General features: G+C 37.2%; 2 protein-coding genes across 5 annotated transcripts; one reads left to right on the top strand and one right to left on the bottom strand.

The window, feature by feature from the left end:
• The first annotated feature begins 455 nt into the window (after positions 1-455).
• On the top strand, positions 456-8,901 carry LOC104213009 (uncharacterized). Of its 4 annotated transcripts, XR_011407620.1 has the most exons (6): positions 456-965; positions 2,207-2,276; positions 2,362-2,454; positions 6,476-6,849; positions 6,951-7,042; positions 8,631-8,901. XR_011407620.1 is itself a non-coding variant. In XM_009762705.2 (4 exons), the coding sequence occupies exons 1-3, from the start codon at positions 600-602 to the stop codon at positions 2,412-2,414; spliced, it is 489 nt and encodes a 162-aa protein (XP_009761007.1). In that variant the 5' UTR covers positions 456-599; the 3' UTR covers positions 2,415-2,454; positions 8,631-8,901. The 4 variants fall into 4 exon arrangements, 1 of the variants encoding a protein (XP_009761007.1); XR_011407619.1 differs by having other exon boundaries at positions 6,511-7,042; XR_011407618.1 differs by having other exon boundaries at positions 6,476-7,042.
• Positions 3,903-5,663, bottom strand: LOC138868926 (uncharacterized). Its single transcript, XM_070146508.1, has 5 exons — positions 5,480-5,663; positions 5,230-5,279; positions 5,053-5,120; positions 4,851-4,993; positions 3,903-4,126 (listed from the first exon to the last, which is right to left on the bottom strand). Exons 1-5 carry the CDS (start codon positions 5,661-5,663, stop codon positions 3,903-3,905), a joined length of 669 nt encoding a protein of 222 aa, XP_070002609.1.
• Positions 8,902-13,620: the final 4,719 nt, after the last annotated feature.

Raw genomic sequence — 13,620 nt, 5'->3', positions numbered from 1 at the left:
TTTCTTTAGTAATAATATAAAAAAAAGAATAATAAAAATAATGAAAACAGTAAATGAAATTAGATTATGAAGAGAAAAAAAAAGAAGTTAAATGGAATTAGAAAAGGAAAAAAGAAAAAAATAAGAAGAAAACGAGAAAAAAGAAAAGGAGAAAAGAAAAAAAAAAGAAAAAAGAAAAGAAAAGAAGCATAGAAATAAAATAGAATTGGAGAATAAAGAAAAAATTCCCCCACAAAACCTACTATGGGTAGGAAATGTAATTAGTTTATGGGTAGAAAAACAAATAGATAGACAAAGATAAATAGTATCAAACTTTTTAAACATCTTTAGTAAAGTATAAAGCAAAAGATTAGTATCAATAGTTTTTTATTCTTTTGAGTAATTTTTAATGGACACATTAAAACTCTTGGAATACCTTAAATTTTTTTTAAAAAAAGAAATGCATGTCAGCCGGGAACCATATGATTCAGCTAACACAAAGGAACAGAAAAATCTCTAAATTTTGCACTTTCTTGATTCCTAGTCTCTAATTTTAAACATCCTTTTCGTGGAAACAAACAAATAAGATACTTTAGATTTGGTACATTTGCACACACTATATGGGGAAATCCCTTCCTCAAGGATTTGCAAGAATCATCAGCTCTAACAGAATCCACCGTACATCAAGGATTAGGCCATCAATTTCATCCACGGAGAGGGAGACACCAAAGTCAAAAGGAGTTGCCGGAGAATCGTCGGAGCAGCGGCTCAAGATAAAATCAAAGATGGAGGAAGAGAGTTCAAACTCAAATTCCAAGCCTTTGGCTGAACAGCGGCGGCATCCGCTTGCCGACGTAGTGGGGGAGTGCGTTAAGCGGTGGTTTCAAGACACTCTTAAGGAGGCTAAAGCTGGGGATACAGCTATGCAGGTTCTTGTGGGTCAGATGTATTATAGTGGCTATGGCATCCCTAGAGACCCGCAAAAGGTGAAATCATTTTCTCATCTTTTTTGTTATAAAGTAGGTGACTTATCATCATCATACAAGATGGTTGCATAAGAGTAGCCAGGATTTTGAGTTTATGAATTCTGGACTTTAGAAAAGATTTACTGGGTTAATGAATCAAATACAGGCTCTGTGTCAAAGCTACTGGTTCTGCCGAATTCCTAATTGGGACACTTGCCCTGCCCTTATCGATAGGATTTGAAGAAAGTGATTTGGTGACAAATTTATGTATTAAAGATTGAAAATATTGACTAAGAAATGTGATATAGAGTAAGAAATGTGATATTTGGGAAAACAAGTCATTCCCTGTTCGATGGAAAATATTATCTTAGCCGAACACATGTTTTTATGCATTTTACTATCTCTGTTCTTGCTTTACATGCTGTAATATTCACTTACTAGGGCTCTTAGCATGCTCAAAATTTTGGATTTAGTAACTAAGCACAGATTTATGTTTTCTATTTACTAGATATAGACAGAGAAACGGTAAAAGACAGTAGCTAAAAGAGCATTTCTAAACATAAATTGGCAATCATCCTTGAACTCTTATCATTATCTTCATGGTTGCAAAGTAAAAACGGTTCAACTATGTTAAAGGTAAAGGGAAGACGTGAATAAGTAACTAACAATTGATGTGGAGTCATAGTCAATAAGCAGGGAGCCATCATTTGAGTTTTGAAGTTTTTCACTGTGACCCAAGAAGATACATATAAGTAAAGCCAATGGGACCGTCATCTTAACATAAAAATGCAATTGCCTTTGAACTGTTTTGCTCTCCTCTTAATTCTTGAAGGCCAGAGGGGACCCCCCCCCCCCCCAAAAAAAAAAACTAGAGTAACTCCAAATAAAGAGATAAATGCTAAAACATTGGATTTAGTGATAGTTTGTGCTTTATGCAGATATTATTGGATAGATTTCTTAGTAAATTGCTTAGTGACATAAGGAAAACAGATGGATTGAACCACTTATCAATGTTAATCTTTCCGATGAAATAAGTTTCTCAACTACGTTTCATGAACAGAAGAGTTTTGGTGAACCAAATCAGTCCAAAGAAAAGAGCAGCATAATTACATCCATTGGAAACTGTTGAATTTTACTTGAAATTATGACTGATATCAGCTCTCTTCTTTGTAAATGTACATTTGTGTGTGTGGGAGATGTGTCGGTGCTTTTGGCATGGGATGTTCGAAATGCTTTGACTGATTGATTATTTTTGGGTCTAGGGAAGAGCTTGGATTAACCGAGCTTCAAAGAGTAGGTCTTCAGCATGGAAAGTGAGTGATAAACGCCCAGGTGTGCGGACTACCTCTTTTATTGACTATAACGGTTTCGTGCATCAGTCCAATATGCGTCTTCATGATTTCTTTTTTTTTTTTAGGTTATAATGTCAGTGATTCAGATTCTGATGATACTGTGGAAGAGACAAAGTAAAATTGATGTGCTTTTTCTGGGGAAACAAAGCTATGGCATTGTGAGTTGAATTCGATTCATTTCTTTCACTCTTGCTACTTAACCTTTTGAGGTTCTGAATCTCTTCTACATTTTCCTAAGCTATTGAAAGTTGCTTCCAATTTTTTTTTTGGTATACGATAGTTGACCTTTTAGGTAAATTACCTGATAACAATTTCTTTAGAAGTGGGCATTTCTGGCACCTTATGGCTCCTCTATTTCCAATAGTTGTTTCCTGATATTAATAGTTTTTTTCCATACGTACAGTTAGTGTCGATGTTCTTGTGTTGTTTGCACAATATAAATTAAATCATCAGTACAAACTCTTGTACTGGAAGCCAAAATTTTCATCATGAGAAGGTAGAAACAAAAACCAAATACCCTAACTCCTTGTTCTTCTCATAAGGAGCCTAAAGCTTCTATGATTGCATTCAGATCATCAGTATATTCTAATTTACACCAAAAACTAAAAAGAAGAATAAAATTCATCTTGATCTTCTCTGTGGGGCTACACGGCTACTTGTATCTTCAATTTTCCATCTATCTTTGTTAGAGTTAGAGTTTCCCCCTGTGCTTCAGCTAGACAAAAGTTCAGAAGTTTTCCTTGGTATTGTCCACCTAAAATCCCTGAGGTTGAGGAACCGATCCCACAGCTGACTAGTCACTCAACAATGTAGAAACAGATGGCTAATTGTCTCTGCATCTTGTCCACACAGATAACATCTTGAGCAAATTGGTAATCCTCTCCTCCTTAGGTTCTCCTGAGCGAGCACTGCTTTTTTGGTCACCAGCCAAGTAAAGCATGCCACTTTGTATGGTATCTTTACTTTCCATATGTGCTTCCAAGGCCATAAGCTGATTTGAGAACCCACCTGGTTTAGATCTTTGTATGCTGAGCTAACTGCATAAATTTCACTACTATGTTTGCTCCATCTAAGAGTATCTTCCCCCAATAGGAGCTACATTTTAGTATATATTTAACTACTGAAATATGTATCTTTACTGCTGTTTATTTCATTTGGGTTTGTTTCTGTCTAAAATTTACTTCATACTACTCATCACTTATGGACATCTAAATCATAGTTACCTCATGTATCATCTTTGGTAGACAGGATAGTATTTGTCGATAGTTCATCCATTTTTTGTACTTTGAATCAAGAGTGCTGAAAAAATCAGTAGTTAATATTTTAAATTATTTTTTGTCCTGTATCGCATATATTCACTAAGGTAGTGAAGGAGAAGTGTTTTGGATAGCGTGAGGGGACAAATAGTGACGAAGGCCCGCTTCACTGAGGCGAGCGTGAGAAGCGAAGCGCTCGCCTTTTTGATGTGAAGCGACAATTTATACAAAAAAAAAAATTGAAAATATTACATATATATTAAAACTAAAAACTCAATAGCAATAATATATTAATAAATAAAAACTCAATAGATAGTCATAGTAGATTCATAAACTAAAACAAGCAATATCTATTCTTCTTCAAGATTTTCAAATTCTTGAACTTCAAAAATGTTAGCATTATATTGGCTATCATCTGCTTCATCCTCAGAGTCTTCATCAATTAGGGATTGACTTGAACTTGTAGCTACTCCCTTTCCCTTGTTATTTGAACTTGAAGAACTCCTTCTAAGACTATAGATATTCTCCTCAACTCCAGCAGCCATAGAAACACTACCCCAATCAAGATCATCTCCTACATACACTTATTCATCTTCATGATTTTTGGGGGCTCCAGTTAACCATTCATTTGCATCGTCAATGTTATCCAACTCAATGATGTTGCGAGCGTCATAAAGACGCTTCAATGTTCTATTATATTTAATATACACTAGATCATTGAGACGCGATAGCTCAAGCCTATTCCTTTTCTTGGAGTGAATCTGCGTATAAGTTATAGAGAGTAATTAATAGGTACTACTAATAATACAATATAGAATATATTAATATATTAAATCTGCTTCTTACATGCTCAAATACGCTTCAATTTCTCTCACATCCAGATGCACGACTAGTTAAGCTTAGTATTTTGATGGCAAACTTTTGCAAGTTTGGAGTTTGACGACCAAATTGCATCCGCCATTCAACTATAGAAAAATATTTTAAAAGTTAATAAGTATAAATAAATCGAATAAATTAAAGCTATGAGGATATCTATATTAAAGTTATTTACCTGGCGACCTTATGTCTGTGGCTCTAACGCCTATAAACCAAATAGGTCATCTGCTCGTGTGTACTTACCAAACTCCTCCCCTATTTGATCTACCATCGCTGCATCGGGGACCAACTTCTCAATACATTTATGGTATCCAACCCACACATCTGAATCTAAAATGCCATCTCTATTGTTCTTGTAAAACAATCCCGGGTTCAAAATATGGTCTGCTGCATGCAAAGGTCGATGGAGTTGATCTAACCACCTCTATCAATAATCTCAAAAACTTTCTCATATTTCCTCAGATCTCCCTCAAATGATGCTTCAATAGTTTCTTTGGCTCTATCCATATCTTCATAAAGATAGCCCATTGGTGGTTTTCTCTCCCCATCAACCATACGAAGTACCCTAATCAAAGGACCACCATTCAAAATGATGAAGAAATAAGAATTTTGACAGTTTATTACCCCGCAGCTTCCTTTGCATATCTATTTTCTTTCCATTCATTTGAAAGAACTAGCTTTCTCAAGTTTTTCTTTTGCAAGTAAAAACTATGCAAAGTCAAGAAAGCCGTTGCAAATCTAGTCTTGGCCGGCCTCACCAAATTTCTTTCATTTGTAAATTTTCTCATCAAATTCTATAACAGTGGCCTCTGGCTGATGTAAGAATATATCTTGACGGCTTAGTGAAAACACTAAAAATAACAATGACAATTTTATAGTTAATACTTAATAGGACATAAGTAAAATAAAGTTAAAGCTTTAAAGATAACTATATTAAAGTAACTTGAAGCATATGGGGTTTCTTTTGATATGTCACTAAACATCAAATTGATACAATAGGCATCACATGGAGTCCAATAAATGTGTGTATATACACCTTGCATCATTTTACCCGCACTAACATTCTCACTAGCGTTATCGGTAACAACTTGTACAACATTTTCCTTTCCAACTTTCTCAATAGTCTTTGCAAACAAGTTGTACATTTTGGTTGCATCCGTAGAAGAGTTGCTAGCATTGTAAGATACAAGAAAAACACTACCTCTTGAAGAATTCGCCAACACATTTATGACCATTTTTCCATTTCGTGCTGTTCATTTATCCATCATAGTGGAACATCCTAACTTGTTCCATTCCACTCCATGCTCCTCAACAATTTTGTCTATCTTCTTCATCTCTTTTTTAAGATGAGTTACTCTAACTTCATGATAGCTAGGATGCTTCATTCCTGGGCCATATTGTCCTACAACCTCAATGAATTTATCAAAAGTTTTGTTGTTAACACAATTGAAAAGGAGCCCTGCATCATACATCCATGTTGCAAAGGCACTTATGGCACGATCCCTCAAAATCTTCTTGGCTTCTAAACCTGAACCAGAATCACCTTTTCCCTTTTCTTGTTGTTTTGCCGAGAAATAAAGATTGAGAAGACCTTTTGTCACCATACGCGCTGTGGATGACCCACTATAACTATTTGAAGATATCTTTTGATTTTTTTTTTTTGGGGGTGGGTCCCATTTTATCATCTTTATCAATAAGATTCACCGATGCTTCATAACTCATTTGAGTTCTTGTCACATTTTTCTTCTCAACAAATGCTTTTACTTCCTCCGTAACATCAGGCGGACAAAGAGGACATTGTACTACATTTTAAAATTTACCAATCAAATGTTGTTTGTGACGAGTTATTCCACCATGATATGTTTTTTTCACAAAACACACATTTAATTGCGGATCTTGATGAGCCTTGTATAGCCTAATTCCAAGCTATATCATTTCTTTTATTACCATCGGATGACGCCATTTCGATACTATTTTATAGGAAAAAATTATCAAGTCAATATGCAATTAATTCTACTCTATAACTGAAAAGAGGAGGAAATTTCAGGTTTGAAATAATGCTCTCTGCCTCTACCCGTGAAGGAATTGAATAAACAGAGCCAAAAACAAAAAAAGAAGAGAAGAAGAAAAAGGAAGGAGGGAAGGAAGAAATGAAAGAAAAAGCTCTCTGTATGCTCGATCAAAATTCAAAAACAACAGAGCAAAAAATAAAAGAAGAATAGAAGAAGAAGAAAAAGGAAGAAAGAAAGGAAGAAAGGAGAAGAAAGAAAAAAATGGCAGAAACTCGAAGAAGAACAAAGGAGAAGAAGAGAACTTGATGAAGAAGAAAGAAGAATCGTTGATGCTCTGCTGTGGCTGGGTCGACTTGAAGGAGAAAGAAATTGCTGGTCTGCTGTTTGAAGCTTGAAGAAGAAAGAAATGGTTGAAAGCCCTAATCGCTGGTCTTTTTCTTTTAATCGCTGGTTTGCTGCGCTTTTTTTTTCTTTCAAAAAGCGATGCTACAGTCTCCTTTCGCTACACAGGTAGAGGCGAGCGCCTTTCTGAAATCGCAATGCAACAGAGGCAATTAGCGCTGGAGGCTCGCATCGCTACGCCTCACGCTATTAGCGCTGAGGTGAGCACTATTTACAACCCTGTGAAGGAGATACGGTTTGCATCTGACCTGCTGTTGTGCAGTATGGTTCTAAATGACTATGCCTAATGAGGTTTCTCTGAGAGAGACTGATAGGTCTAATGTTTACTATTTGCTGTACACTACATGTGAGAATGTGGTGAGCTCTAGGGATATAGATGCGGCATCTCATATGGATCATGTCCGAATTTTGATATATATGGGTCCTACAGTAACATAGGAAACAAGAAAGTTTTTTCATGTGATTTATAGTAATTCATACATGAACTTAGTGATTGAGTTAGAGCATTGATGCTCTTAGAAATTTCGGTGCAGTGTCTAGAGAGTAAAATTTATAATATGATGACCTAAATGGTATTCTTTATTAAGTACATATCACACACTCCAGAAAGCTCGCATGAGCATAGTATATTCCAAATGCTTTCTTATTGGAAAAATCAAATTAATATGTCAAAGCAACTGTTATATTATTGATGAAACAATGTGCACGGTAACTTTTTATGGACTCACTTATAACGGTTTGTAAGTTTGTGCTGAAACCACCCTCCAGAAGAAGAGGCTAACTTGAGTAAAGGTGGGAAAAGGATTAAAGACGGATTAGCTATGATATGTTTTAAGAGTTATGTCTTAAGAAAGTTTTTTGACCTTTTTTTTTGTAAGGAGTTGACCTGGTGTTTTGATATTGCTGTACAGGATTAGTAAATTACTGTTGATGTTGACTTAGAAAGGGGAAGAAACATTAATTGCTTAGATTACCCTGAATCTTTTGCTTGACCTAGTTAACACTTTTAAGTACAAACAAAGGGTAAGGCGGTGTATAATAGACCCTTGTGGTCCGGCGCCTTCCCCGGACCGTGCGGATAGCGGGAGCTTAGTGCACCGTGCTGCCCTTGTTTAAAGGAGAAGACAAGCTCACATAATCTCATATGGACTCTGTATAAACTTGAAAAGGACAGTTTGTCCTGCTGGAAATTTGGTTATTTAGTTTCTTTTACTCATTTGCAATTTTGGTTAACCTTTATGGCTTTTGAAGCATTTTGTGCTTCTCCAGTTCAGCTAGCTCATTTTGGTAGTTGGGTCAGGACTCGGTAGGTAAATATTCTAAAAATAAGACTGGATTTGAGTATTCATGAGATGTTACTTTAACGAGGAATCTACGAGCCAATATGGCTGGTTTTAGAGTTGTTAATGGAAGATGCATGTGGTGCCCTTTTCTCTTTATTGTTTCAATGGAAAAGGGTTAAAAATACGCTTCTACTATGCGAAAATGATTATATATGCTCTCTGTTATACTTTCTGCTCATCATTGCCCCCGACGTTATAAAACTAGTGCAAAGTTACCCTTCCTCCGTTAGGCACCCTCAGAGAGGGTAAATGTTCCTTTTCATATAGTAGAGGGGTAGTTTTTACCATTTTTCCTTGTTTCAATTATTGCAATTTCCACTCGTCTCATGAGACTCATTTGGATGAAATGTTAGTATGCTTTTGTGCTTTTAGCCTCTGATCACTATTTTCATGCTCCAATTCCTATCCCACATTATATGCACTAATTATAGATTGTTTTCTGCAGTATATTTGTCCTTTGTCAACCACCAGTCCCCGCCGTCTGTAACACAGAGACATTGAGCTGTCCTTGTGTTCTGATGATTCTTACTTTTCTTACGCCGTTGTAGCTCATGTCCATAGCATTATTTTACAGGACTGATGTTTTAGCAAGTCGCTTATTTCTCTGTTCTGTTGGGGCTCTGACCTTGTAATTGCTTAACTGAAAAAAGGGAAACTAAAGATGTGATGTTAATATTTTTTGTCTAGTTGGTTAAGTCAGCTTATGCATGCACGCCTATGGAATCTTGGTATTTGTTTAAGGAAGTTTCTTGTGGAGCAGGATTTTAAGAGAATAAAGGTTTAAGATTAGTTTGTTTGAGGTGCTAAATTAAGTAGCCTGTTTGGCCTAAGGTTAAAAAATCAGCTCATTTCGAGGAGTGTTTTTGTTCAAAAGTGCTTTTTAACGCTTATGTTTGTCTACATTAATTTGAAAAGCACGTCTGAACAGCAATTAGAGTTTGACTAAATTTTTAAAAAGTGCTTTTAGGGAGAAGCTATTTTTTTGGTGCTTCTCCAAAATTAATTCTGCTTGGCTTTGGAGAAGTTTGGCGAAACATGCTATAAGAAGCTTCTAAATCAAGAAGGGACGAACCTATGACCTTCATAGAACAACTATACAATAGCTCGTTATAGCTTTGAATAATCCAGTAATGGAGCGATTCTCCTGCCTTTAGAACAAAAATAAGAACGCCTGTTAGATGGAAAAGGAAGCGACTCTCTGGTCTTTAGAGGACCAGCAACAACAATAATAATTGAGATGTTTATGCTAAATTGCGTCGAACAATGTGTTTACCCTCAAAATCAGATAACAATTGAATTTATAAGTGGTTTTAAGTTTACCCTCAAAATCGGATAACAATTGAATTTATAAGTGGTTTTAAGGATATGTGGATTAATCTGACACAAAGCGATAGATTGAATTATAAATAAAGCAAACAATAATAAAGTAAGTTCAAACCGTGTGACTTGAACAGTTATAGCCTTGGGAAATAGATCTCACCCGAACTGAATGTAATTCAAATGATGTCAAACACAGAAAAACAGTAGCTTGCAGAAAGAAAATAATGTCATAAATGCTTTGGGATGTGTGTCCGCAATGTGTCTTGCAAATAATCATACACCCTTTATATAGTAGGGGAATCCTACTTTAGGTACAATTCTATGAAAGGTAAAAAAATCTCATGGTTATCCCCGCCGTGATAACCGATCGGTTGCGGATATTTCGGCCTTCCGTTATCTAGTTCGACAATGTTACCTTGGGTTCATTCGGCATCGGGGTCTATTTCGGGGTCATGGACTCGGTAACCTCGAAGACCGGTTTTCTAATCTCGTATCCTAGTTCGATGAAACCCAGGGTCGATCTTGTTTTAATCCCGATCTGTCATGCAATAGATGAGCCCGATTTCGACTATATACACATAGTCCCCGCGTTTTTCGGAGTGTAAACGACGAGAAACGATATGAGCCTCTGATCCTCATCTCGATACTTTGCATCAGAAACGACAAAAATGGATGAAACATCTCGTCAGACACGTCTTAATGGCATTAAATGTTCGTCAGTCGCCGGTCGACCACTACAGACTTTGAACCGTCATTTGAAATCTATAAATACTCCATCCATTCAAACTTTACATCTAAACCTCTTCTACTCTTGTTCTTAAAAAATCTTTGTACTCTCTAACACTTGTACCTAGATTTCTTGAGGTTTTTGCAAGAACTCTCGCTTGTCTTCACTCCAAACCATTAAACATAACCTTTTAACTTCCTCTTCTTCATCTTTATTCATGAAAAATGGCGAAGACTTCTAAGACAGTTCCACAAAAAAAACTACCTCTTCATCACAGTTGGCCGGCGAGGAACCAGCGGCAGAACCTCCTCTTGAAGCGTTTATTCCTGGCGGGTGCTCGACCGGTGCTGATTTCAAGGTTGAGAAAACCTCCTCGAAACCGGGTCAGTGCGAGCCGGTCTTGAGATATATATGCTCGGTCACCGACAGTCTTCTTTCCAAGGTCAATGAGGATTGCAACTGGGTTGGTAAGCACGTGGTGGTGCCTTCGCCCGAGGAAGCGATTACTATCCGCGTGGAGGTTTTGTTTTAAGTGTTTACACTTATCCCTTCATGTTAGGTCCCTTGGACCCGGTCATCATCGCCTTCTGTAAGAGGTCCAAGGTGACCCTCGGTCAAATAGAGAACCAGGTTCTCTATCAGGTTCAACAGAATACACGCACAGTGTGGTAAATAAATGACAAGAGGAATTTTACGTGGAAAATTTCCAGCTCAACGGGATTAAAAACTACGATCTACCCTTGTAAGATTTCAACTTCATTATTGAGCAACTTTTAAATTACAACCTATGCAACCTAGGAATTAACCTCTTAATCCCTCACTAACTTGTAATACTCTATTACAAGCCACTTTGTAATAACTCTATCATAAAAACTTTACAACTCGACTAACTCTAGCCAAGACTCAAACACAAGGGTTTCATACAGAATACTCCTAAAAAAGCTAAGTAGGAATTACACTTGAAGAACTATTACAAAGTTATAACTCAACTAAGGACATATAATAACTTGTATAAGAACTGGTCCGTAATCGTGTTGTTCTTTGTTCTTGATGCACTTGAGAATTGCTTGCTGGATGATCAATCACGTGAGAGAGCTTGAGTGAATTCTCTAAGTATTCAAGTGATTTTGTTTTACCTTCCTTGATGTTAATAATACACTTGTGACATCACCTTCAATGATGTAAGCAAGACAGGTAAAAAGTCTTCCTCAGAAAGTTGACTGTTGCACTGTTCCGGTACTCTAGCGTGTGCAGACAACAACTTTTCCAGCTGGAGAGTTGACTTCATACAGTTACCTCGGGAGCTGGTAGCAACATGTTCCCTCAACTATTCCTTCGACTCTGAAGAGTTGAACCATACCCCAAACTAGAACCTTTCGATCTTAAGGTCTTGAGAATGTGTAACAGGTTCCTTATCTGGTTCTTAATAGTAAGTTTATTAGATCATCAAATCATAAAACAAGGTACTTGTAAACAAGGAATTTGTAACCTATCGTTCCCTTTTTTGATGATGACAAACTCATAATTGAAAATCCCAAAAAGAGCCACACAGAACCAGACATGAACTAGAAAGACCTTAAGTTTCCCCTTGAATCCCTGAATCTGCATTCCCCCTTAATTAGTGCACATCATAATACAATCATAAAATAATTATGCAATTATTCTTCCCCTTTTTGGCATCATAAAAAGATCGGTAACATGCTTTCAAGCGATAAAGAAGTCTAGCTTTAAGTTAACTCATGTCACTTATGTGCACACAATCATGACTAAAAACAGAGCATAAAAGCAAGGTATAAACAACAAAAAGGGAAAAGCTTGCATTATCATAATTTGGATTTTTCAACAGGAGCAAAGTCAATGTTACTATCACATCCATAATTTAGAACAACAACCAAAAAAATACCACAAACATCATCATAAGAACCGACACTGAGGGACTTGACCACAAACTAGATCATAGACTTGACACTAATGGGTCACTAATTAGGGAGCACTATTTAGGGAGCACTGGAAGGAGAAGGCTTAAAGGCAGAGGCAAAGGTTTGGAGGACTAAATCCGTTCGAGCATTTGCTAACATTTGCTCATTGGGGAGTCTCTCTTTTAGGTCCTCCACTTGTTTCCTGAGCTCAGCGTTCTCTTTTGTCAGACAAGCAACCTCTTCGCTTTGAGAGCTACTGGAATCAGGTGCCTCTTGCAACTGACTTAACTGAGTCTTAAGGATAGGCTTGCTTTCAATTGCCTTATCTCAGCAGTAGCACTGTTTTGAGCATTTATCAACTGAGATATGGTAGAAGTGCTTCCAACCCCTCCAACTTTCTCAATACACTCACATTCTTCATGAGTAGCTTTGGAGAAAGTTTGCTTCTTGGTGCCCACTTTTACATGTCCCAGAGGAACTGAAGTGCTCAAAAACCTTGGTGTGAAGGAATCCATAAGGCAGCCCATGATTACCATCTTTTAACTCTGCCACTTTATTCATGTGCTCTATCATGATCCCATGCAGGTTGATGGTAGTGAAGTTGTCCAGCGCTTCCATAAGGTTCAGGTCTGCACGAGAAGTGATAAATCTTCTCTCAGCTCGAGGCAACAATACCTTGTTCACCATCTCAAATAACAGTTGATACACAAGAAGGAAGGCCTTCTTCTGAACCCGTTCCCCCTGCTGAATTGCTCTGTCCTTCAAGATGGCATTTCTGAAGTTTTGAGAACAGAAACCCTAAACACTAGACAGCCCTTCAGCAGGCGCACCAAGAATAGACCCTAACAAGGCAGAGTCCATTATCATATCAACTCTATTTACCAACACACAGATGTGATCCTTAACCTTGAATAAGTCGGCATAGAAACTTTGAACTTCCTCTTCATACACCCTTGTCGCATCACTTGTGAACAAGTGTGTCCATTATCGGAACTCAAAGATCTCAACCAATTGTCTCATACCAGCCTCCTCCAAGATGTCAGGGGCAAATGTGTAGCCCCAAAGCACCTTTTGGCTCCTCAGTCTCTTTCCCAGAACTCCTTGGTTCACCAACTCTGGCCTTCTTGGAGGAACCATGTTCCTCATCGGTATCAGCTTTTCTTTTGGTAGACTTGCGAACGTTCTTCTCCTTTTCATCAGACTTCACATACTTTTCACCCAAGTATTCCATCACAATGACACTAGACTCTTCTACTGACTTATCACCAGATTTTTTCACCACATTTTTACTAGGCTCCCTTTAGTTTGGGCCCGGACTTGAACTTGAAGCCCGAATTCTAATATTAATTAACTAGGACCTTTTCCTTCCTTTTAGAGACAAAAAAATAAATAGAGAATCATAGTTGCTTTTAGGCTTGCCTTTTTAAAAAAAATGAGATGAGCCTCGCCCAAACAAAACCCATAAATTG

Source organism: Nicotiana sylvestris, chromosome 5, assembly GCF_000393655.2.
Source record: "Nicotiana sylvestris chromosome 5, ASM39365v2, whole genome shotgun sequence".
Lineage (NCBI taxonomy): Eukaryota > Viridiplantae > Streptophyta > Magnoliopsida > Solanales > Solanaceae > Nicotiana > Nicotiana sylvestris.
Note: the sequence above shows the minus strand (reverse complement) of the source record. Positions and strands in the feature narration are given on the sequence as shown.